The sequence below is a fragment of the Rhagoletis pomonella genome, unplaced genomic scaffold, assembly GCF_013731165.1.
Source record: "Rhagoletis pomonella isolate Grant_MI unplaced genomic scaffold, Rhpom_1.0 Rhpom_scaffold_00007, whole genome shotgun sequence".
In the NCBI taxonomy this organism is placed as follows: domain Eukaryota; kingdom Metazoa; phylum Arthropoda; class Insecta; order Diptera; family Tephritidae; genus Rhagoletis; species Rhagoletis pomonella.
In genome coordinates this window covers 27,334,028-27,360,769 of record NW_023458561.1, presented here as the reverse complement: position 1 = coordinate 27,360,769, position 26,742 = coordinate 27,334,028, and the positions used below count along the sequence as shown (strand labels likewise).

Here is a 26,742-nt window from a genome sequence, read left to right as displayed (position 1 = left end):
TCTAAAAATTTTGGCTTTAGAATTTTTTGACGAAGTTTTTGCGGTTTTCTTCCATATGCAAGTAAATTATGTTTACTCGTTATATGAAAACAAGTGCGACAAACAAAATTCTAATCAATCAACGATAATTTTTGGCCATTCGAAGCTTTATTATGCTAGAATTGAAGGAGCTGAAATTCCCCATAAAAAACGGTCCATTCCGCAAATAGAGGAATTCCCCACGAGTTGGCCACCCTGGTACATACATAGGTATGCAATTCACATGGCTCACAATAGCGTCCGTCCAGCTGAAACTCACACCTTTGAAAAATATTTTGGTAAGTATGTAAATTGTAAAGCAAGACAGCTGTGCTGCATTGTTTTTGTAACATAGTTGGTGGTGCGTGTAACACTGGTAATAGCATGAAAAATGTATTTAAAGTTTGTAGTTTGTGGGCTACTGTTGCACACCAATATTAATTGCCTCCTAACTACAGAGTGCCTTGCAACAAAGTGTTGTGTAACTTTAAGGCAAGCTTTCTGACTTTAAAGTATTTGCTTAGTTTGCTTGGCGCTGATTTAAGGTCTTTTTGTATCACTTGACTGCTGCACGACTCAGTCCATGCCTCCGATGGTCGTTCATAGCGCCTGGGTTACCTGACGGTGGTAGTGTCAGTGGTTTGCAATGACGGTGCTTTGTACTTGCGCCTCTATGTCCCCATATGCGCGAGATGGACCCGAGTAGTGTCTCGATGCCTCATGTGATCGTTGACTCGATTGAGATCTTGTAGGGGAGCATAATGATCTATGGTCAGATGCCGCTGCCCTTTTTGCTGGTGGAAGACTCGTCATGTTCAACGAAGAGGGCCAGCACCTCTTGCGTGAGGACGTTGTATTGTTGTTGTTTTTGTTTTTATTCGATTGCTAGCTTAGCGCTGAGTTCGTAAGACCTAATTTGCGTATTTTTCTTGTGGCGCTGAATATATTTTCTGTCGTTAACTACATAAATGGTTTACAGTGTAGATATATCTGCTTACATAATTAGGGCCCCTATCTGCATATTTTTTTCGAAATAAGCTTTTAGTAAACTTTGCAAAATCTTCTAAAATCTAGGAGGATTTCCCATTTCCAATGATTTTGATTTCTAAGATTTTAATCAGATTTCAATAAAATCCTATCGAAATCCTTATGCAAATTAGGAAAAAATTATGCGTCATTTAATTTAGGCGTTACTGTTGGGTACAGTGCAGACAAGTACAAACCACACTTTCACACCTAAATGTTATCGCCATCGTTATCACAAGAATGTATTTACGCGGGAAATACTTATACCAGTTTTGGAGATTTCGATCTCGAAAGGTTTGGGATATTGTTTCTTCCATAAAAATTAAAAATTCCCCATTTCATCAGTGATATCTTATTTCATATGTATGTGCACTCTATCTTTGTATTTATAAATACATACTACGATTTTAATAATGTCTTAATGAAGCTCATATATGCTAGCGTCGGAAAGCTTTACTAATCAGAAAATATATTTTTCTTTTCTTTGCAGGTAAAAAATTGCCGCTAACGCTAACTCATGTGGTCTATACTGGGTAATGAACTAGTTCAAGTCCTCAACAAGAGAGGATATGAGAACATAAGCTACAATGATAATATATCAATAATCGTCAACGGCGACCTTTAAAGGACTATTAGGAACTTAATGCAAGACGCCTTAAAGATAACTTATAATTAACCCAAATTGTCCCAGATTAATTTTTTTAAGATTTTTTTGGTTTCACCTATATACATGGTAAAAGTAACATTAAAGTAAAGGAAAAAATATGGCTAAAACTTTGGGAGTAGTATAGTTCTTCCGATATCGGCCGTTGCCATATGGCAACACGGGGCATATTCCAGATGGATTGTTAGAGGACAGTATTTGGTTAAAATATGAAATAATAGAAACATTGTGTACAAGTTTTAATACATTTAATGAGAATATATGCATATTATACGTGCAAAGCACATAAACCCACATCACATTTTGCACAGGCTACTCGTCCTATAGTTTTACATGCTTCACCAGCACAAAGAAGTTTTTTTGTCAATTTGTATGGGGCAGTGGTGTAGTCACAAAGGTCCCAGTGTGGAGACCCCCGAGGCGAGGTCTTGGAGAGTAAGCTGCTGTGGATGAGCAATATTGAAGAAAGAGATAAGAAGGCCAGTAACGCTCTTTATGCATGTAAAATAATGCTGGGAGTCACTTGGGGTTTGTCACCTGCTCTGATGCATTCGTGCTACGTAACAATAGTCAGCCCCATACTGCTCTATGGCGCTTTGGTGTGCTGGAATGCCGCACAAAAGTCCTTATGCCCCAGGCCAATGGAGAAGGTGTAGCGCCTAGCAGCACTGTGCATCGCGGGAGCGCTGAGGTCTACTTCGACGACTGCTCTTTAAAAATCCTGCTGCGAAATTCGCAGTAGGTTTACGGTCACAGGGAAATTAAATTTCAGAACCTTTGAGCACCACTTAATTGGGGCGGGAAGCACAAGCAGCACAGGCTTCATGGCACCTAGCTTTAAGTGGTAACGAGCTTTTTCCACAACGATTGAGGAAGTGGGATGGAAATGAAACCTAGCCATAGATCCCTAAACATTTTCACGGACGGCTCTAAAATGGTTACGGGAGTGGGAGCCGGGATTTACTGCATTGCAACATATTTCAAGCAGAGGTTTACGCAATGAGGATAACAACAGAGCTAGCCTTCACTGAAACGACAATGAATTCAAACTTAAACCTATTTCAGGCGGCAATTGAGGCAGTTTCCTTATATAGTATTTCATCAATAAACGTCCCTCGCAGCCAGGAAGCCATTGACAAGATAGACGCTGATAAAAGGATACATATCTATAGGGTGCCCGGTAACAAGGGAATCTAGGATAATGAAGTAGCAGATGAGAATGCAAAAAACGCCGCCAGTTTTCTCTGCAACAGACAAACTACATTTGTATACTACTTCAACACTTGTACAATGAAATATACGATAATATGATTAGGCAGTTTAGAGCTAGATGGAATGAGTTAACCACCTGCAAAACTGCGATTTTAGTTTTACACCCTCTTAAACATGATGTATTTTGCGTTGCCATATGGCAACACGGGGTCAATTTGGGTTAAAAAAGAGGCATTGTACATAAATCCCAATAAAACCATAATCATCTATTTCATTAGAAAAGGAAGCTATGCTTTCAAGATCTAAATATATGTAAATTGGATAAAGTCAAATATATGAACATAACACATCTCAACTACATTATCAACAAAGCAACAAATTCATTAGTGGTATTCTCTGAGTCTGGCAAAGCCCTTGCACGATGCACAGATTGCACGGTAAAAAACGGTTTTCGTTTGGGACAGCTTTGGAAACCGTGCAATCTGTGAACCGTGCAACAAGGGCTTTGCAAGACTCGGGGAATAGCCCTATAGTTTACCACTAATGAACTCGTGGGAAAAACATAGTGGTTGAATCCCAAAATGAGAGGCAACAGTATTTGAGGGGAACTAACTGCTATACTGGGAGCCGCCCACGTCTTATTAAACCGGCAATATGCCAGAACCAAAATCTCTATACTTTCAGACATCCAATCTGTCCTCAAAGCCCTATATATATAGAAGACACTCGTTCTTATCAAAAGCCCTTATAGAGTGCCCTAGAGTACTCAATGATAAAGCCGCCCAGAATAGGATTTCCTTAATCTGGGTGCCTGGTCATGAGGACTATGATGGCAATGAAAAAACGGACTTCCACTAAAAAAGGGGCAGAGACACCCTTTTGTTGTTTCTTATATTCAGCAAAAACGATACTAAGAAGGACTTCAACAAATGGACAATATCCTGCACTGATAGCGATTGGGACAAGTTAGAGGGACATCATCACTCAAAAAAGTTGCTTTTCTTCGGTGACAAAAGACCTCAATCTGCGCTAATACTAAGTAGGAAAAACCTAGAAATAGTCAGTTTAATTTCTCTGCCAAGAAAAAGTTTAGCCTTCGTGAAATTGTAAGTGCTGGCCTTTTTTAAAGTCTCTAATTTTTCAAAAAACTAAAATTAATAAGAATTAAGACAATACACACACCTATTCCTGATACTAACCGGACGAATAATGCCTTGAAAAGCAATGAAAAAGTACGCTATTTTTATTTGCCTTTCAAACTTTAAAATTGAATGCCATCATCCATTAATTTGCCACAAAAAGTTTTGTCTACCTCTATTTCTACCACAGTCAAATATTTTTTTCCCTTCTTGAACGGCTATCTTTCGAATTCATATCCACATTCCCAGACTTTTGTTTACGACTACAAGTATTTTTTGCTAAAACTTGCTGCTTTCTATTGCGCCTAACCCGCTTTTAATTACATCTACGATATGCTTAAAAATTTCACTAATCTCTGTTTTACTGGAAAAAAAAAATAATTGTCCCACAACTTTTTCCGCCACACAATGAATGCCTTGCTGTGGCCTATTTCCTGCATTTCCCTTTACATTGCTTTCTTTTAATTTCACCTTTGTAAGGTTTAATATAATTGCTTATTTTTTTATTTGTTTTGTGTCGTTCTGCCTTTACCTCGCTTACGCCCTCCCTGCATTTACAGTTTTAATCTTATTCGCATTAAAGCAAATGTCAGTTGTGTTAATTAACAATTGTTCGGCCAGCCCCATTTCTAATGTCCTTAATATACCTAAGTATGTGTGTATGGCTGTTTGTTGGTGTGTTTTATAGTAATGCTTTTATTTTACTTTTCATTTCCAGTTGTCTCACAGCATGTCCTTTCAATCCTCCCCTACATTTTGTTGTATATTGCTTATTTGTTTTGTTGTTGTTGTTGTGCGCTTTTCCTGAGTGCTTTTGCGGCAGTCGTTACATAACCGCGCGCCGTATTATTTTCATTTATTTCCGTTTCATTGGTTGCGCTGGCTTACAATTGCTAATATCCGCTTTTAATTAAGAAACTTCCTTCATTTTATTCACGGGATCGCAGCAGCAAATGATTGTTGGAAATGCAATTTTAATTTGTTGTAATTTTTTTCAGCTTCATTTTATAACCTTTTTTTTTAACAATGCCTGGAATGTTTGTTTGATTGACTTTTGGCTGGCGCTTTTAGAAAATCCGCTGCTTTTATGCTTTCAAATCCGTTTGTCATTTGTTGTTTTGATTGTTGTAGTTCTTGTGAGTCTCTATTATTGTTGCTTTGGAGTTTCTTTTTTGCTCCTTTTTTACCCTCCTACTAAGCTCTACTGTTTTATGGGCTTTTCGAGATTCAAAAGGTGGATTTTTATTTGACTTAATGAGCTTTTGATTAGTTTCGTTGGCTTGGGCTTTTAGGTAGACTCTCGTTTTTCATCCACCATCCTGTGACTAATTTTATTGTGTTCTACATTTTATTATTAGCAAAGTTAATCTGTATGTATGTAGCTGGTTATTTGCGCACGACTTACGCAAAGAATGTGATTGTGGCTGGATGCCACAAATTAAATCTACAAAAACGAGTTTAATGTCGGTTAGGATTTATTGTATCTTAAATGAGTGGCCGATTATTTACTTATTATTATTTTTTTTAAATAGTTCTAGCAAGTTTATTTCATGCTTTATTCGTAAAAAATTCTGCTGGAATTCTAGCCATGAAAACTAGTGGTGAATCGAAACACAACAAATTTTGTAATTTGAATTAAAAATTATTAAACTTCTGCATCTGCAAAGTAGTTTGGCATAATTCTTGATAAAAAGTCGAACTGGATAAAAATATCAAAATAAGAAAGCGTACGGCATCAGTGCCCAGACAATGATAATAAACGGTAAGACGTTGAAATTGGGTTATGTTCACGAAGTTGGTACACCGTATTTGCTAGACCTATTCCTTTCTGTGGTGTAGTTGTTTAGTGACAAACCTAAGGGCGTAAGCGAAGCTCGCTGAAGCAATCCATAAAATTGTAAATGTCTTATTTAAGGTCACACCGTAAGGGACGTCGTAAGTTATGAGAGGGTGGAATGCGCTATAATGTCCTTCTAGCCTTAAAAATCTCCGGGACTTGACGGAATCTTTCCCTCCCAACTATAAGAAGCTAAGGACATACTGTGCTCTCAGCTTTCTCACATTTTTACAGCCTCACGTACCATACAAGTGGACAAAGGCAAAGGTTGTCTTCTTACCAAAAGGAGGAAGAGCCGCTCATGTGAAACCGAAGGATTTCCGGCATCTAAGCCTTACTTAATTCTTTCTTACAACTCTAGAGCAGCTTATTGACGAATATATTCGACAAAATATAAAAAATTACAACCTCTGCTCGAATCAGCAAGTGTATTCCAAGGGGAAATCCGTGGAAACCGCACTTAAATCATGTGGACGACTGAAAAAGGATTGGCCATAAAGGAATACACGCTCAGAGTTTTTCTCGATATTGAGAGTGCTTTTAATAATATCTATCCTGCTTATAGTGTGGGTTCGACGGGGTCTGTTGGTGGATTTATTCTCGAAAAGAGAACTATTCTAACAGAACTGGGGGTGCCTCCATTACAAAGTATGTGACCAGAGGCACTCCCTAAGGGGGGCGTTCTCTCCCCTTTACTCTGGAGTCTTACTGTTAACGCCCTACAACCCAGTCTAAATGGGCGCGGCTGTCAAGTTACAGCGTACACTGAGACATAGCAATCGTTATTGCAAAATGCACTCAGTCTTGTAAACGTCTGGTCCAAGGAATATCGATCTAGCGCCAATCCTACCAAGACCGAAATGGTACTTTTCACAAATAAGTATAAAACTCCTATATTCAAACCTCCCAGCGTGAACGGTTTGACACTTACTCTCTCAACAGAGAATAAAACCCTTGGAGTTATTCTAGATAGGAAACTTGATTGAAAGCGAAACATTGAAGACCGCTACAGGAAGGGCGGTCCCGCCCTGTATGCCCGAAAAACGGCTGTAGGCAAAAAATTATTAATAATACCACATACGTGTAGCACACCGGATCTCCAGAGCTGTGATAAGACCCATCCTTTTCTCTCTCTCATTGCCCAGAGCCAAGTTGGAACGAGTGCAGAGGGCGGCTGCCATTCTGGTTACGGGCGCACCAGCCACTACACCCGTCAAATCTCTGGAAATAATGTTAAATCGGGCCGGCTGCTGTGCGGCAAGGATCCACGGATAGACTTCAGATTCGGACACGAAAAAGCACTTGAAGCTCTACCGGATGATCTACGACCGTTAGATTATACCACTCCCCTACTCTGTTTAGACAACAAATTCTCCATAAGAACCCCAGAGAGGAACGAATGGAAAGGGGCCACTGACTTAAATTCAGGTTTGATCGTTATATGTACAGATAGTCACAAGCTTATAAAAAGAGTGGGCAGCGGGATTTACTATGGCGAACTCACGCTAAACCTCAGTTTTCGCTTACTGGACCATTGTAGCGTTGTTCAAACAGAGCTAAGCGCTACAATGGAGGCCGCTCGGTGGCTCATTGCCTCCACCCCTCCAGGACGGCCAATCGCTATTTATTCCGATGGTCAGGTTACTATCAAATCTCTTAAATCTAATGGAATAACATCCAAGGTAGGCATAGAATGCAGGAAGCCCGCTGGCATCAAAATACTCCTTGACTGTTGTATGGGTCTCTGGACACAGGCCCATTCCTGGCAACTGCTTAGTTGACGAGTTAGCAAGGAGGGGGCTGGAAATATCTGAAGTCATTTCTGCTCAGAATGCGGGCATATCCCTCCGAGGTAATCACCGAATACTGCCTGATGGCCACACACGGAAAAAGGTTAGGATACCCCGCCAATAATTTTTGTCGCAGTTGGGGACAGACAAGGAAGAGGTGGAGAGCATCGAACATTATCTCTCTGCCAATAAGTAAATCAACCAAAGATCTGCTGATAGCTTGTAAGTCTGCATATCTGAGCACCTACTTCGAGAACTTATTTGTAGCCAGTTTGTCTTAAAACTATTGCAGAGTATGTTTAAACAAATTTAATAATACGAAAGTCAGCTGTTTAAAGTTTTATTAAAATTCGGATACTCACAAAAAAATTTATGAAAACAACAACTGCTGTCAACAGGCTAAACAAAACTAAACAAAAGTATCCAAACAGTTGTTTATTGCTTTCGCGCCACTAACCACAGCCCAAAAATAAAAACCAAAAAAAAAAACAAGAGTACCAAAAAGCCCGACTAGCAATAACATCTACTGTAACCGCTGAAAACAACGAAATTGCAGATATTGCCTATTTGTCAGCATTTGAACGCGGCAATTTACAACCTCGCTCATGTTTGTGTGTGTAACTGAGTACACACATACTATCTGCGTTTAACACAATATTGGCGAGGTCACAACGAATTTGCCACCACATAGACAAGCACCGCCTGGTTACTACAACTACAAAAAGCAAGCAACATTTTTCATGCCTTTAGCCCTCCGACCAGCATACGGCCGCTGAAGGACGAAATTCATGCCAGAAACAGAAATATTCACATGTACATATGTACATATACATAAATACATATAAATCTGCATATATGTACATAACCCTGTGTGCATACATGTATGTATGTATGAATGTGCATAGCCGCGCTGCGGAATAGCCTTTAGAACGGATGTTCTGCCGCATAGGATAGCAAGTGGTGGTGCCGGCATAGTGACCAAACAGACTACATATTTTTATTAGTGTGCAGACATACAAAGACAATGCAGAAAATCTGACTAGCCCAGGACTAGCCTAGGACTAGCGTAGACCTAGAACTCTTGCCGACAGTACTAGTTCTAGCTCAATACCCAAGCAATGCTTTCAACTGTCCAGTTTTACGCGGCGATGTCATTGCCGGACTCTCCAACTAGTTTTTAACCGTTTTTTAAACCGTAAACCGTTTAACCGTAGTTTTAAAAAGAAAACGTTTTTAATATTCGATTTTTAGATAATTTTTTTCTGATTTTCTTTTACAGATTCCATTTTTATTACATATTTTATAAAAAAAACAAAATATTGTATGCTGCACGCTGCTTTTTAAATTCATTAAACCTGAAAACTCACAACTGTCTTCACCGCGAATCGTACTCGCGACCAGGGCTTAGCAATGAAGTGCCATATTGAGGATAAAAAAGTGCCAAAAAATGTGCCATTGATTTTAATTCTTCCCATTTACCGTTAAATTAAAAAAAAAGTCCAATGCCAAAGTAAAATAAACCAGTTGTAAATATACACTATGGAAATTAGAAAATTTTAGTTGAAAAAAAAAGTAGGCGCAAAGGATTTCACAAAAATTTATTGAAATACTACTATATTTACTACACTTTGTGCCAAATTAAAAAATTAAGTGCCATTTGAAGTAAAATAGGGCCAAAAATGGCACGGTTTGAGCCAAGCTGGCAGCACTGCTCGCGACCGTTGATGCTTGAGTCGGAGGTCTTAAAATGCAATTTTCAACTGCCCCGCTCTGCAGCCGCGTTGCACTAGTTCAGAGCTAGTAGTTCTGAGATATGTAGTTCGAAAATAGCGCTTTGCTAGCCTGTCTCTAAATTTTACTGCAGGGAATATACCCTGTATGTATGTATTTATGTACTACATATGTATTTACGCCATACATCCGAGTTAACGAAGCATTCGAACATTTGCGGTTTAAAATTGACCGATACAGTCAGCCAATAACTACTACAACGACAATAAAAACCAAAAATACATAGGCCACTGACTACTCATACATATATATGTATGTATATGTAGAAACAGATGTATGCAGATAGGTATGAATATGTACTCAGTATCGACAATCCTTTCAAGAGAGCTTTTTTCTTTAGCTTTGCAAATAGCGATATTCGCATACAAACGAACACACATAAAATATGTGCATACACAAGTACACAGATACATAGCAAAATGCCGGTGAATGGTAGGGGTTTTCATTACTGCACAGGTGAAAATTACAACAACGAAAATGCTCCCAGTCGTGTTTTTTTTTAATTTTATAGTGGCGGTCAAAAGTTTAATATTTACAATGTTTTTCAAGCTAAATTTTTTTATATATTATTATAAAAATATTGTTCATGCTTTAACAAACCCCATATAAGTAAAAGTTTCAACTAAATAATCAGTATTTTTAAAAAATTTTTGTGTATGCAGTTCAAGTTTTGAGCGGCTAAAAAATCGCATTGATTTTAAATAATTTTTTTTTGCGAACGGCTTTTAGTATAAAAAGCGGAATTTAGGAAAACTGGCTTTGACTTTTTTAATTTTTTCGCAAACGGTCGTGCGCATATTCTTCCACAAGAAATTCATGTTTATATGGAAAAAATTGCAAAACGCCACCAACAACGAAAAAATACATAAAAAATCAATGCGATTTTTCGGCCGCTAAAAAACTTGCACTTATTTTACTAAAATTTTGTAAGCTAATTAACTGCACACCCAAAAAATTTATAAAAATTCTGGTAAAAAGCTCGAAACTTAGATATAAATTTATGGAATTTTTCTGAATTCTGTATAAACTTTGAAAGCCTGATTTATATAGTTTTTGCTAAAGCATGAACTAGATTTTTATAAAAAATATCAAAAAAAATGTTAGCTAGAAAAAAAAAGCATTGTAAATATTAAAAACGAAACACCATTCATCCACTTTTGACCGCCACTGTACATATGTACATATATATGCAAGTAGCGCACAAATATTTTACATAAGCGCATTGTGGAATGCTGCGAAAAAAAGGGAAACTGTCCCCACTGCTTCTGTAGCGCTGTTGTTATGGGCAACATTACATTTTTTTTGTATCGTTTTGCTTCCTTCTATCGCACTATCTGACCATTGCATAGATCGCTAGCGGCTATGTTGGCCAATGTAAAATTGCTGGCCACTGACTCCATGTCAACCATTTGGCCTCGCTTGCGTCGATGCTACGTGTATGAGTAGTGGAAAAATTCAAAAGCAAAACAACAAATGGGTCGAACAGAACAGAGGCCGCACGAAAGGAGAAATTAAACGCGGCGCAGCGACTTTTTTTCTTAGGAGAGCTCAATTTACCGATGCTAACACAGATTTTTAGCGCGAAATGGCCTCAGAATGAAGTAAAACTTTAAGTACGAATTTGTAAAAAGGGTGATTCGACCATAGGAAAAATTTCTAAATTCTCAAAAATACTCGTATTGTAAGAACTTGGTACTTTTTTTTTTAAATAATGTTGTTCAAATGCCTTAACGGTAATCGTTTTAAATATTTTCGTCCTAAACAAAAAAGAAAATTAAGGTTTCCGCACAATACTCTTTTAAGTATGTTAACAACCGGTGCTTTCTAAATATGGTTAATCGGTTAATCTTTCAATCGTTATCGTCAAGCCCAACTAACGATAGGCCAAGGAAACGTGATGTTACGGCGTGGGGGATGTTAGTGAAGTGGATGTAAGGGCACCTGTAAAGAGGAGATTAGGTTTATGCAGGCAACCTTCTTATACAGTCCGTAGGATAGGTAGGAGTTTAAGAAACCACATCGTGTCCAGACTGTAAAAGTTCCAGGGTAAAGTGGGTTTATCGACACAGCTGAAGCCCCACCTCTGCCTTTGGCCAAGCCAGAACTGAGATGACGGAAATTCCGGCGCGAGAGTAGATGAAAATGATGACGGTTGCTCTGTGTATGTCGTATTTGGTTTTAAATCTCATCTTTCAGTTCATAGAGACGTCTCTGGCGTACCCCGATTGAAGTTGCCATGTAAAGGAGAAAGACTACGTCGGAAACTGCTATGTTTCACACTTAAAAAAGTATTGTGTAGAAATCAAGGGAGTTTAGGCACCACTGTCAGAAAAACTTAACCTTTATGAACAAACGTTCGATAATTAACTTAGGCTGATCGACTTTGCAGGGGTCGGGAACATGAGAGTCTGCAACACCAGTCTCCAGGATAAGACAAACATTAGCCCTTGCTTCTTCGCTCGCTTACATTAACGGCACCAGATTGTCTGGTATTAGGCAGGAGCCAAGCATACAAATAAGTGCGCACCACATAGAGCTGAATCGGGTACATTTGAATAAAGGAATGCTCAGCCTCTTCCATGACGATGAGTGCGGCCAACATAGAGCTGAATCGGGTACATTTGAAAAAAAGGAGTGCTCAGACTCTTCGATGACCACCGGTCCGCACTGCTCGTAACAAAGGTAGTGCACATGTCCATAACGGTATGACCAGAGGTGGACACTACCACAAACAAGCGTTCGCTAGAAGTGAGAATGTGTTAGTGTGCGTAATTCATTTTGCATGCTGCCGCGTTCTCATCGTTACGCTCTTGCTTGTATACGTACACGCGATGTTTACGCTCTTTGAGCGTGTGCTCATTCTCTGCCCATGCCTGCTTATGACTTAAGTCAAATAGTATTCTACTATTCCATATTGCCTGCTGAGCCAAGTGTTGACATCTGGTATGAAGCGCAAAGTCCAATTGCCCTTGACATAGCGCGGCCGAAATACAAAAGAGCGACCAAAATTGAAAACAAGTAACTAGATAGGGCTTTTTCATAACTAACTTGTCTAAAGGGATCATCTAAAAACCGAAAACCGTTCACAGTAACGGCCTGTACCCTAGCACCATTTCTATTTTGAGTAAAGGAAATCCAACAAAACTAAATGTAACCTAGGTAAAAGGGCTAGTAAAACACATAAACAATTTTGTGAATATAAACACTGCAACAGAAATTTTTTAGAAGTAAAAACGTAATGGTATTTTTTTTTTTTATTTTTTTTTAATTCGAGTTGTTAAATGGAACAGTAATAACCAGGGTTGCAAACCAGGTTTTGAACGGTCCATTTGTATTTTGAAATGCCAAAACCGCATAAGCATTTTTCAAGTTTTGTAATACACAACTTTGCCTAAAAGTGCAAAACTATGGTAAAACTGCAAACGTTTTTGATTTTAATGTCATCTCTGTAAGTTATAATTTCTTCCATATAAAAAATGCTTGAAATAAGTATTTTTATATGGAAGAAGATGCATATCACCGCCAGCAAAAAATTCAAATCCATGAAAAAATTGTCAAAAATCAATTTAAAATTTGAAATTTTTTTCTAGAAATTCTTAGCAAAAGGTTTTAAATTTAGATGAAACTTTGAAGAATTCTCATAATTTTTTCACAAAGTTTTAAAGTTGAATTTATACAATTTTTGTTAGACAACGAACTATATTTAAAAAACAAAAACTATAATTAACAAAATAATATAGCCAAAATTTTAATTTTTCCACCCCTATAAAAGTGGATATTTGAATTTTATGTAAATAACAAAGCCATTAATTTTTTAGAAATAGATTTGTGTTATTTGTATCCTTTGGCATTAATACAAGTTAACCATTTGAACCGAACCGAACCGAACCGAACCGAACCACGGTTCATGAAAACTCATGAATCGGTTCTTGAACCGGCACAAGCTTTTTCTAAGTGGTTCAAACCACTGAACAGAATCGGCAGACCTGGTAATAACACGCTGTTGGATGCTGCATTTAAACTTATCGGAGGTTACTTAGAAAGGTATCAGCTACTGAATAAAAAAAAATCAACTGCCAAATCTGCCACTGAAATTGTAATGTACTTTTTTCAACACCCTTATACATGTGTATGTACATGTTAGCGTCAACTATATGTAGAAATTTCGAGCTTTTTAATGTTAGTATAATAATCTGCAGGTTCAAAGTAACTGGAACTTACGGTTAATTTTTGGAAATTTTTTGTTGAATGAATTCATATCATCGAACGTACTGCGTATGGAGGAAAATGACTGGCACTGTCAACAAAAAAAAAAACTTCAAAAACCAACGACAAGTCCTAGCTACTCCAAACTTGCCCTTTATGACACTTAGTCATGAGTGGACTATAAAAATGCATACTCAAAATATTTCTATGAAATCTATCTGAAAAACTCGAAACTTATTAGACGCCATACTAGAACGGCCATTTTGAATTTTGTAATTGTGACAGCTTATTCGTAATTAGCGACCCCGAAAACCTCTAAGTACGAAATTTCGAATTATTTCTTTAAAGCTTCGAATTTTGGCCGCACTTTTGGATTTCGGCCGCACTGTGCAGCGTGACTAATCCTAAATTTCATTTCCAATTTAATTAATTTTTTTTTGTCTCTTCCATTTTTATTAATCTAACTCATATCTGGTATGTATGGTAGTAGGATTCATACTAATAACATTTCATTGTACACATAAAACATTTGTTCAACCTTTTGACCCAAGCTAGTAACTCATTTACTATCATATTATCCAGAAACTTGCCATACTAAAATTTCAATTTGATTAATAATTGAAACACTCTCTGCCAGTGACGCAGGTACCAAATCATGAATTAGCTGGTGAATGTGAGCTACTCACTGTACTTACACGTGTACATATTTGCTAGCCTCACTTTACTCCATTGCGCATGTGTAGAGTATTGTATTAGCGTTAGCTTACACTTAAATATGTCTGTACTTACTGATTAATTCGACGCAAATGCTTGTCGCTTCAAAATCACTGTCACTTGGTCGGAGTTGCCTAATTAAATGCTTACTCAACGACATCGAACACACACATCCACTTAAGTCCGTAGTGGAAGCAAAACCAAAGCAAATTGAATTTACTTGAGCATCAAATGACCAGTCAAGAAACCACTAGCAACCACTACCAGACACATCCATCCAACTGTTTTGCAGCTATCGATTTGTCATTTTGTGAACTTTACAAACAATCACTTTAGTTGCTGCTTAGCCGCTTGTTTGGCTGTCAGCCACTTGCCGACCACCACATTTCTGTCAACTTGCCAGTCTGCCCTTACTGTTGGTGTCAATGCTTGAGGTTCGTGCACCTTTGTTGCTTGTTTCGCAGTTGCATCGGTTTTGGCGCCATAAAGTAGGCTTTTGATTTCTAAGCAACAACACCACATATCCACAAATAATCGAGTAGTGCAGTGCGAATAAAAGCAATAACAACAACATGTGTGACTAATCGGCTTAACTGCAACATGAGTTGTGGCTATAGCTAGCCACCATTCTCAATTCTTTTACGTGTGTGCATATGTATGTAAGTGTGTGACAACTCAATAGTATTGTTGGTACTATGTGCTCTAAAACACTTTTTCCCTTAGCTTGTTTGGAAAATGAATGCAAAATAAATGCAAATCATCTTGCAACTGTGGCACTCAAGTGTTGTTACTATGTCGCTAGTTTAGCGCTTTGTATTCATGCATGTGCAGGCGCCCTAACAGTGGTAGTGTTTTATAGGATTTATATTCCACTTTTACTGCATTATTGGTATTAAGGGAGAAAAAGAAGACAATGATGTCTCTATCTTGAAATAAAAATGATAACTCTTTGAAAAACAAGAAAAAAAAACACAAACAAATAAAAAGCAAGTGCGCTTCGGCCACACTGGAGAAGTGAAACTTACGTTACAAATCTATTTGGTCTCATTACCAATATACATACATACATCTGCTTTTGCTTAAGGTTATATTTCTTCTCTTTTTTCTATCTAGATCCCTATCTCTACCGTTGTTCGTTCTAATTACATTTATGTTATTCTGTTTTCCTATCGATAACAAAATGGATAGTAGATAACATCCGATAAAAATATCAATAACAAAATCGATGACAACTTCTATAAAAAATTCGATAGCAAAATCGATAATACTATTGGTAGCAAAATCGATTACAAAATCGATAAAAATATTGATAACAAAATCGGTTAGAAAATCAGTAAAAATGTCGATAAAAATATCGATAACAAAATCGATAAAAATATCGATAGCAAAATCGACAAAAATAACGCTAAAAAATCGAGAAAAATATCGATAGCAAAATCTATAGAAATATCGATAACAAAATCGATAAAAATATCGTAAACAAAATCGATAAAAATATCGATAACAATATCGATAAAAAATATCGACTACCAAGTGGTTAGAAATATTGATTAAAAAATCGGTAAAAATATCGATAACAAAACCGATAAAAACATCGATTATGTTATCGATAAGTCCCGAGAAATCCGAAAATCTCTAAAATCCCAAAATAGTTCCCAGATTGAGTCTCTGTGTCTCTACACGGTCAAAAATTTGGGTTTAATTTTTAAGCTGTAGTCCTAGCCTTTAAGCATGAAATTTAAGATTTATTTTTTTTTTATTCTTAATTATGAAAATGTTTGCGTTTAAAATTTAAACCAAACTGCTTAAGTTCTAAACCCAACGTGTGTGCTCTCTTTTTTTTAGAACATGGAAGGTTTGTATTTGAAACAGAATTTAGTTTGATCATATATGTAGTCCAAAAAGTTCAAAATTAAAACCGCAAAATCGCAATTTATATAAATATGGGAATGTAAAAACCGCTATGGTCCACTCTCGACTATAAACGCAATCGCGTGACCACGTCAGAGGAGTTTTTGGCGAATTCAGTTGCTAGCCGACCGAGTTTGGCACCCTCTCATTGACGAAACATGGATGCATCACAGTGCTTATCAGGGGGAACGTCTACTAAAAACGGCCAGGAATGGTCTGTCCGCAAAAAAGTTTTGTACAAATTAATAGAATGGTTACCGAATAAACATATGTACATATGTGGTAAAATATAGCCGGGTCTACATCCATTTTCAAAAAAATTATAATATTCTTATTTTTCGCTAAAAGATCATTATGTCGCAGCACACAGGTGCGCTCGGGTATAAACAAAATGCAAAAACACTTAAAAAATAATTAAAATTGGAAAGGAAGTAAATAAATCAAACAATAATTGATAGGTAATCGTAATTAATACTAACACTTCTATACTCAAGTTTATCGCCAATTTGATCGCGTAGTGATAACGTGGCATTAAAAGTGTGTAGCTACTGAAAAGCAATAAGCTTAATCGCTAGCAGATGGAGATTAGAGAAACACGTCAGCGCACTTTGTAATGCCACTCAACATATCAACAACTTACGCTATCAACAACATATGTACGTAAATAAACATACATACATATATCAACGCGCAAGTACCCAGTAGGAAAGCGATATTTTATGACATGCCAGCGTGCATGTGTACGCTTGACATGGAAATCATCGCATTCCGATCGCTGACTTTTTCAAAGAGCCTTTAATGGCTTTTTCAAAAAAGTGTAAATTTCATCACCTCTCCTCTGTAGGCGTGGTTTTAACATAGCATATTGCCCACTATGTCATACTTATTTCTTTTAGTTTTCTTTGCGCTACACTTTCTGTCTTGCGTGTAAAATATCAAAGATGAATTCGTTGATGACATTTTCAACGGTAGGAAATTTTCCAACTAGGTATGGAGCATATTTTTATAGGTATGTATATGTATATGTATGCCCGCGTATTCGTCACAATATCGCTGAAAACAACACTTCAGACACCACTAACTCTACACAATTGGCACCGCAATCGTATCAAATTACTATTAAGCGTAGCGACGACGTATCGTCTGCCAGCTCTGATTTAATTTCTACTAATCGGAGCATTGCTCTTGTTCTACTACTTACATTTGCTTTCACATAAATACATGCTTATATATTTAGATTAGAATGTTCCAAGAATATATGGAAAAAAAATTTTGATATGCATACCAACCCTCCATATTTGTGCTTTTAGCCTAAATAACATATATATGAAGTTGTACGGCCATAGGATAACGATAACCCGAGCATTTCTAGAAAGTTAACAAAACACGCGAACAGCACAAAGATTATTCTGATAACTTTGACTGCAAGTCGGCAAAGTCGGTTAAGGCAAAAGCAATATAGTGAGGGGATATGTGTTAAAACAAAAACAACTTTGGTTTTTGGGACAGCCTAATGTACATATTTGTATACAAAAATACATGTAGGAAACTCGTTCGCACAAAGAACTATAATACAGTGCCACCGAAAATTATACGCGTAACACAATTGTCACTTTGTTGTTGCATACAGATTCTGCTTACTTATAGTAGCTTTGTACTTTTCCTGCAAATACCTATTGTTGCACTTGCTTTTGGCTTCTGAAGTGTTTTCTGCATTTTTGTTTTCCTCACTTTTTCTCTTCTGTGAAGCCTTGCAAGTGCGTGTGATTTCTATCACTTCATCCTACCCCACATTCATCCCTTCCAGTCACCCGTAATAAATGTAAGACCAAGTTGTTAGTAAAGTTGCTTTCTTTATTGTTGTAAATGTTGTTTTGTGTTAAAGTGCACCAGGAAGATCACCAATGATATCACTAACGAACAATAACAACAATAACGCTGTAAAAAACAATGTCAATGAGCGAAGTTTCTGCACATATGTAGATATGTACATTAAAGTGGTCCAAGTTTTGTATGTGGAGAGGTGGGTTAAATCTCATCGCAGAAAATGGGGCACCACTTAGTTTTTTATTTTTTCTTTTGGTATTTGTAATATCTATACCAACTTTCAATTTTCTACTGTAACCGATAAAGGGTACTCAATGACCTTTAAATGCGCTACTGAATCCTTTTGAAACTGACAAAAATATTGATGATTTTTTTTTAAGCTATAATATAAATATTTCATGACTTAGAAACGTAAAGTTTGATGCCAGCAACTCTCTCGGCAAGAGGAAAAATTTTGGAAGGTTGTCCCAACCTAAAATCAGCAAAAACCTTTTTCGACCAATCTAATGTACATACTTATATGCATATGTTTGTATTAAAGCCTTAAGAACACATACATATATAAGTTAGAGTGAGTGGTGAAATAGCAACAACGAAACATGTGAAATCACAAAATAATGGGAAAGGAAGATGGAATGCGATTCGAGGGGGCATGACTGAGCTGTACAATCGCTGCAGTGAAAATCCAAACCAGTCAGTAAAAAAACCAGTTCATTAACTAGTAAAAGCTAAAGCGACAACGTACCAATTACACAATTTCGAACAACTTATGCAATCAGCGACACTGCCTTTGAACTGTCAAAGCCAAAAAAACGCAATTAATTGCTTTTCTTATAAATTTCGGCTCTGACGTCGCGTGAAGACTACCAGTTAAGATTTTTCAAACTAAATAAATGTTTCTATTTAAATATTAATTAAAGTTTGTTTTATCTAATTTAATTTAAGACAAAATTTTAATAAATACTTGTTCACCGACTTCAAAAAAGGAGTCGATCTATTATGTTCTCCTAGGTATAGAAAAGAGTTTTACAACTATTCACAAGCCTTATACCGTCCTAAAGAAGTTTATGGCCTTTAATTCTGCCTGACTATCCGCTATAATATTTATTCCAGCCTCCTTTGCCTTTCTACGAAGACATTCTCGCACGCAGACTTCGATTGCGAAGACTCCCGCCTGGGCGCCATTGACAGATTTTTCTGTAAACTTGGTCCAAGTACGCCTGCTGCAGTAGTCCCGCCGTCCAACTTCGATCCATGGGTATACCAAACTTGGGGACCTATGATAAATATCATCGGTTCACAGCAGTCCATTTAAGGAATTATTATGTTGTGGGGCATGTCAAAGGATATTTTTGGTAGCATTGATCATACAAGAATGGCTTGAGAACCCCTCAGTGACCTTGAAGCTCCCAACTTTCATGCTGATTACATTGACAGCCGTAGGATGATCCAGCAAGCCTTCTTTTCAACCTACATAAACAGAGAAGGAATACATGTAATCACACTAAGGGCATCCTTTGGACAGATGCGCATAGCTCCTGCGATGGTCACGCAGACCAAGTAGTGTAGGTGATATTCGCATTTACTTGCCTTGCTTTTGGCAACCAAGCTAGCGCCGAGTATGTAAAAATGGGTTTACCATGAATTCTCTGGCGTGCATAAAACGCCCTTGTAGCTTTGTTGATAAAATTCAGGAGATGTGAGTTTCAAGTTTCTGAGAACTCAACTTCTTTCCCTTCCAAAGTGCATCCCTCTTGAGAACAGCCACGGGCTTCAGTTACCGCTTGCTTACTGCCTCCTATTATAATTCTGGATTTCAACATGCTTGTGATCCAATCAGTGAGATATAGGCTTAGGATATTAAGCCCGTGCTCTGTTGTAGCAGGCATGGCTAAATGCCATCTGAAACCGGGACGTAGAACGTGAACTAGTTGGATTGAAACGCAAACTGGTAGCAATCTAGTTCAGTGCTAGTAGCTTTCCCTGCAGGGATATATAGACTGATACATACATAGGTAAATTTGCATAAGGCCAGTGATAGCAACCAAATAAAAAAGAACTTTACAAATGAAGCGTAACGAAAGCAAAAGCAAAAACAAACAAAAGAAACAATTGTAAAAGTAACAATGACAATACATACAAAGTGAAAAAGAGAAACCAAAGTAGAAATATAATGTCAATGCACTTTTGGCATTTTTTGCAAGCGTATTCAAGCAAACAGGCACACATGAGCTTTATAAAATGCAAATTTCGCTGTGTATGTAAGTGAAGATGTATGTACATAAGTATGTAGTAGTTGAAAATATGGAGCAAATCACTGCCGGCAATGGGCGATGTCAAATGAAATGAAAACGAAACATGATTCTTTAGCCGCTTTCTTTCAGAGTGCGAGTTTGGAGCTTGCAGTCACATACACATATATATATATATATATGTACATATTTTTGTATGCATATTTTAACTCACCACCTACAAAGCAGCAAGTAAGTATTGTCACAAAAGGCAGACAGAACCTATTTACACACACTGTCACTTTAGATATCTAAGTTTATGCTGTTGCGACGATTTGCATAGGTATATGCATCTGCATAACACATACACGCTCGCTCCACCCGGCGTGTGTGTGGCAGAATTCTTTTCCGGAAATAAGTGATGACAATTTAATCGAATGTTTTCAGCTAACAAAGAAAGGGAAATTGGAAAAATTTTGTGCGATACTACACATAGATACTATCCACTTGGTACATAATTACAAAGGCAGAAAATGAAAAGACAGTTTACTCCGACTGCGTATGTATATTCTAGTGTACTAGTGTATACATAAATATGTATGTAGATGCTAGCGTAGTGCAACTAACGAACCACTTCGACTATTTCGAGTGTAATTGAAAGCTATGGGAAAACTACTTATGTATGTAAGTACATGTGAGCATTTCCTAAAATACGCATTTCAAGCTTTGCTGGCAGTTCTGGCCCTTTTATATGGAAATTTTCTTTTGAGTAGAAGATTTCACCAAAAAGAAAGAAAAATAAAGTAGCTCATTTATACGAAGATGATTTTTGTATTTTCGTTGTAATGGAATATATTATTTCTCGTACTCATATCACATCTCACTGCATTTTGCTGCTATTTTACTAACAGAAATTTGCAATGCGGCTGCAGTGGGCGAGCAGTTAGAGGAGCTCTCTTCCACTCGGTACGAACCATGTTCTATATATTTGTTCCATGCCAAGCGATGGCAAACGTCCAGGTGTATTTGTTCCATGAAAATAAAGGACCATCTGTCGCTCGAAGATGATATAAAACTCTAGGTCTCCAGTTTGTGCAAAAACATCAAAATATTCACCACAAATTCACATCCAAAACTTGCACCACAAAAATGGTTAACCTCCATGCTACTGTGTCATACCAAATGACGAGTTTGATTACACAAAAAAAAAAAAATTACTGTGGTATTCAACCCATTTTCGAGACACTTACATGTATTAATATTTTTTTTTTTTTGACGATGCCAGTCATTTTCTTCCAAACGTATGGATACGCATTTTCGACGAATTTTTTTTATGAAGAAAATGAGCAACACCTTCAACGAAAAAACTTCCCAAAAATTAATGGTAAGTCCGAGCAACTTTAAACTTGCAATTATTTTATAAAAATAGTATGGGCTACAAAACTGCATATATACTCAAAATATGTTTTTCAAAAAATCGAATTGAAAAGCTCGAACTTTTTACGAAAGCTTGTTGATTTCTTTTTAAATTGTGCCCAAAGATGGAAGCTTGAATTTATATGGTTTTTGTTAAAAAAAACTATTGCCCAATGCAATATATATTTGTTCAGAATTTTTCGATGGGATTTTTAAGCGGCCAAGTGACAATGAGCTGAAAAGAAAAACGCAAAATATTTTCGCACCTGACAAAGTTAATGTGTTGAGTAATCATTGATGATTTCTAGACTAACTGAACCTTTACTTTGGGGAAATTTCTTTATGCACAACAAATTTCTATGTCGCACACAAAGTGCATGCCATCGCTGCAGCAGCGCTTTGGTGTGCGGATCTCCCCTGTATTTTGTTTTTTGTAATTCGGATGGAGAATTATTTAATGGGAGTCATATTTTCTCACCGATGATGCAAGGGATCGCGAGTTAGCTCCGCGTCTGTAATATTTTGTATGCACATTCAATCCCTTTCTGTTCGACGAATTTTTACTACTTCCTCAACATCTGCAGCTTCTTCTCCACACCAGACATTGGCAAAGGGTGCTGTTTTTGTGACTTTAAGCCTACTCACGTTAAAAACGGAGGATGAACGAACACCACCGCAAAGCGTGCTGTCTTGCAAATACAGCCACCACAAGTGAACGATGCTTATAACAGCTCATACTGATATTGACTTCGGCAAATCTGTACTCCGAATGATCGTGCACGAAACCAGCAAACGCCGTATTTGATCGACAGCCATAAGCACGATACTGCATTTGGACGGTTGCCGAAAGCATGACAGCTTATGTGAAAGACTGGCGAAGGCAAGATGCCGCAGTTAGCTAACTTGATTTGTTGCAGAAGTCAAACCGCCGCCTTTGGTTTGTTGCTGAAGGCGCGTTTGACGTGTTGCCGAAGTGATGATACTGTAGTTCAAAAACATTCAAAGACACTTGCTTGTTTGAAATGAAGAATTGATATGAACATACATACATACATACGTATGCACATTCCTCACAACTAGCCAGCAGTGGGCAATGCAATTGAATGGTAGACGCGCTATAAATACATACATACATGCATACGAGACGATAAGTTACCCTTTACCACATTCGTCGTCATTTCAGCAACAAGTCAGATGATTTTCAGCAACAAGTTAGATGATTTTCAGCAACAAGTCAAATGGCTTTCAGCAACAAGTCAGATGATTTTCAGCAACAAGTCAAACGACTTCTGCAACAAATGATGACTCTCATGTTTTCGGAGCCGTTCAACTGCCACGTTTGCTGGTTTCGTGCACGATCATTCAGAGTACAGATTTGCCGAAGTCAATATCAGTATGAGCAGTTATAAGCAGTGTTGCCAGAACTTTTCAGGGCGACCGGCTAGATTGGACAAAAAAAACGGCTAAAAACGGCTTAAATGTTTCAACCAGAATTAAATTTTTTAAATACAATTAGAAAGACTAGTAAATCCATTGATTTTTTTTTGGTTTTAAAGATTATTTATACGTAGCTAAGCTGGAACACCACTTTATTTTTGTTTAACAAAGGAAACTGTCGTTATACGTAGCTAAGCTTTACATCAGAAGTCATGTTTGCATTACTTAAATATAAAAACAGAGATAAATTACAAACTTATAGCGTTTTCTTTTCTATTAAACAATTTTGCCTTATAAATATTGGATCATTTTCAGTAGGTTGCTTTTTGTCCCGCAAAATGGCTATATTAGCTGAAAGTATGGCACTTTTGCTTAGTCGGAGGGCAATATTTTGAGAAATGAACACGTAAAGCTGTGAAAGCAGAAGGTAGTTTAATTTATTGACATTCGTTGTTGTTGCCGATCACTTCACTTTTAACAAGTTTATGACATTTACCTAAAATCATGCCACCACATTCACTAGCACAAAAATTTTTGTTTCTTAAAAAAGTAGAAAAAAAATTTTAAGTTAGTGAAGTTGGATGAAAATATTAAAAGTGTTGCTCGTTTCCAAACTGCCAGAATTCGGTACACCTGAGCAAACGTTCGAATATAACGTTTTTTGCTTTTCCGAGGTAGGGTACGTAGGTTGATAACAAATTGCTGACGCAAAATATCTTTAGACCTCTGAAAGATGTACCATTATCCGTGGAACAGGAAAGAGGTCGAGTTAAAATGATGCCTGCAACTTGTAACAGTACCAATTTTTGGATTCTCGGAATTTTCTGATAAAGATGTGGTGCTGGTAAAAATATATATACAAAAATATAAGCACGAAACTATGTATTTGTCACAAGAATTATCCACATAAGATGAAAACTACTGCAGTTTTATTTTATAAAATTTAAGAAGTATGTTTGCACCATGTATTGTCTTCCCAGAGAGTTTTGCTCCACATCGAAGTTCGTGCTTTTTATTTAATTCCCACTACGTTCTCCCAAATATAAACTGGGACGCAAAATTGAAGCAATTTTGCCTATTTTTCTTTAGTTTATTTAATATTTATTATTTTTTATGAATATGTAGCTCATTACTTTACAAACAACATATACTACAAACAGATTTCACACTTGGTGTAAAAATTATGAAAATTCTGCAAAATTTCAGCAAAACTTGTAACTTTTTAATCTGCTAAAATGACGCGTCCCAGTTTATGTGTATTTGGGTCACTCACTTAAAACAAAAAACATTGAAATCGGCTCACTATCTGATTGTTTTTCAATTTTATATAACACAGTCCGACATGAAAATTTTCTCAGAGATAAGACTAGCCATTTCTAATAGATTTTGGAGCACTAAATTTGTAAAAATAAAAACTTGTATATTTGAATTTCAATAAAATAAGGCGAAGAGCAAAATCGGCTAAAAACGGCTATTTTTTTTTTGCAAAACGGCTAACAAATCGGCTGCCGTCTAAATCGATTTTTTTCCGGCTGTTTGCTGTCGCAACCGGCTAAATCTAGCCGGAAAACGGCTAAAATGGCAACGCTGGTTATAAGTATCGTTCACTTGTGGTGGCTGTATTTGCAAGACAGCACGCAATGCGCTCGTGTTCGGTCATCCTCTAATTTCGTTTAGGTATCGATACTACTAAGCCAACGCCGCTGCTCAGTCATACAAAGCAGCGGTATTGAATGAGTATGAACAGTTGACGATCAACCAATGCCATTCCCTGCTCCACTCTTTCCCTGCGAAGAAATTTGTCGACAACGATTTTTTTTCCTTTTAGGATTTTTGTTTAACTTTTTTTACCTCTCAAATGTTTGCATCAAACGTACAATGTTACCATTATTGTACCTCCAACCCGCTTTTTTGAGAGGTTATGAATCGCCTCTCTAGAAAGTCCCTAGAAACTTGCCATAAATCACAATTTTTCGTGATTTCATTTGAAGTATATTATGGCTTTTGTGGCGTTCAAGGCTTATACTATGGCTTTTGCGGAGGCTTCTCAGTTTAATTCTGGCTACGCTGGCCGCAGTATTTTCGCGCAGAACTCTCTTTCACTTCATAGCCCGCGATTAGTGGCATTCCAACATAACTTTTTTATGAAATATATTTATTTTAATTAACAAAAGTGTGATCATTTAGCAATGAGTGTAACCAAGATCTTAAATTTGGCCCATCCTTCCTAGCTAATAAGCGAAACAAAGGCTACCATATAGAAAAACCAACCCTACAGCGCTACATACTAAAGTTCCCAAAATTTTAGTGAAGTCTTTAAGAGTTTCAGAAGTATGCTCCGAATTTTATAACAATGAGTATGTAAATCACACACATTCCTCGATACTAGGTAATGCAAAATTGAATTCCATACATTTCATAGGATATCGCTGATTATTTTTTCGATTACCACACATTACATTTTTCCACTAGGTACGTACATAAGCTACAAAAATTTTACGATTTCCTAAGTTTTTACTTCTACTATAAACTGATATATGTAATTAATTAGAAGTTCCTGTATTTTACCTCTTTTTAACTTATTCTCTTTCTTCTCTTTCCAGGTAAAATTCATGAAAAAATCTATTCGAGTTTGAAGATATGGGAATACCGACCTATCATCGAAAAACTTCACCACATTTGGTAGGAAAATCCAATAAACGACTTAAGCCTAAATACGCTACAAGACGTGGAGACGACCATAAAATATTTCTTCTGAAATACTAGCGATAGGGTTACTCCAATAGTTTACTGGTACTATGACTCGCTTTTCGTGTAAGGCGAATTGATTTGCTTTTTTAATAAGTTCAACAAAATGTAGCCACTGATTGAAAACTGAAACGAAATATACAAATTTATTGGTGTGGAAATAGATTAAAGTTACAGATAAAAAACTTTATGTCGCCAAATGGTGCAAAAATCAAAAAAAGGGCCTATTTTTTACAAGTTTTTATTAGTTTCACCTGTGTGTAATCAAATCTTGCAATAAATTTTTAACCAACTTCGCGATGAGCTAGAGACTTAAAACTTTCAACTTCGCTCAGAACCGGATGATAATGGAATACGAAAGTCGAACTTATCCGCTAGGTGGCGCAGGTGTCGACATATTTTGCCTTGGTGGAGCGGGTCCGAACTATCTTTTTTTTTTTGCCGTCAATAAAAGATTGCATTTAATTTTTTATAAATTAATTGCTCTTGTTTATCTCTTACAAGTACATATATTAGACTGAGTCGCGAGAAAAAGTTTACATTTGCCAATCAAAAAATATTTTTAAGTACCAAACATCCTTTTGACCTTTCTAGCCTGCTAAATTTTAGAACATAACTCAATCAACTCAACTATGCTTCTAAATACAACTTTATTGCTCATAGAAATAAACACTTTTTTCGTTAATAAACCGAAAAGTTGCAGTGATTTAAAATTTCTTATTCGATCGGACTAAATGTTGAAGTTGGTAGATAACTCATACGCCATGGCATGCGA

General features: G+C 36.9%; 1 protein-coding gene across 1 annotated transcript in view; it reads left to right on the top strand.

Annotated features, from left to right (window-relative positions):
- LOC118743765 (Krueppel-like factor luna) overlaps positions 1-26,742 on the top strand; it is a 104,783-nt gene that overhangs the window by 3,159 nt on the left and 74,882 nt on the right. The window contains exon 2 of the mRNA XM_036476528.1: positions 7,042-7,578. Coding sequence (XP_036332421.1) covers positions 7,042-7,578 — 537 coding nt within the window. The remainder of the gene's footprint in view (positions 1-7,041; positions 7,579-26,742) is intronic.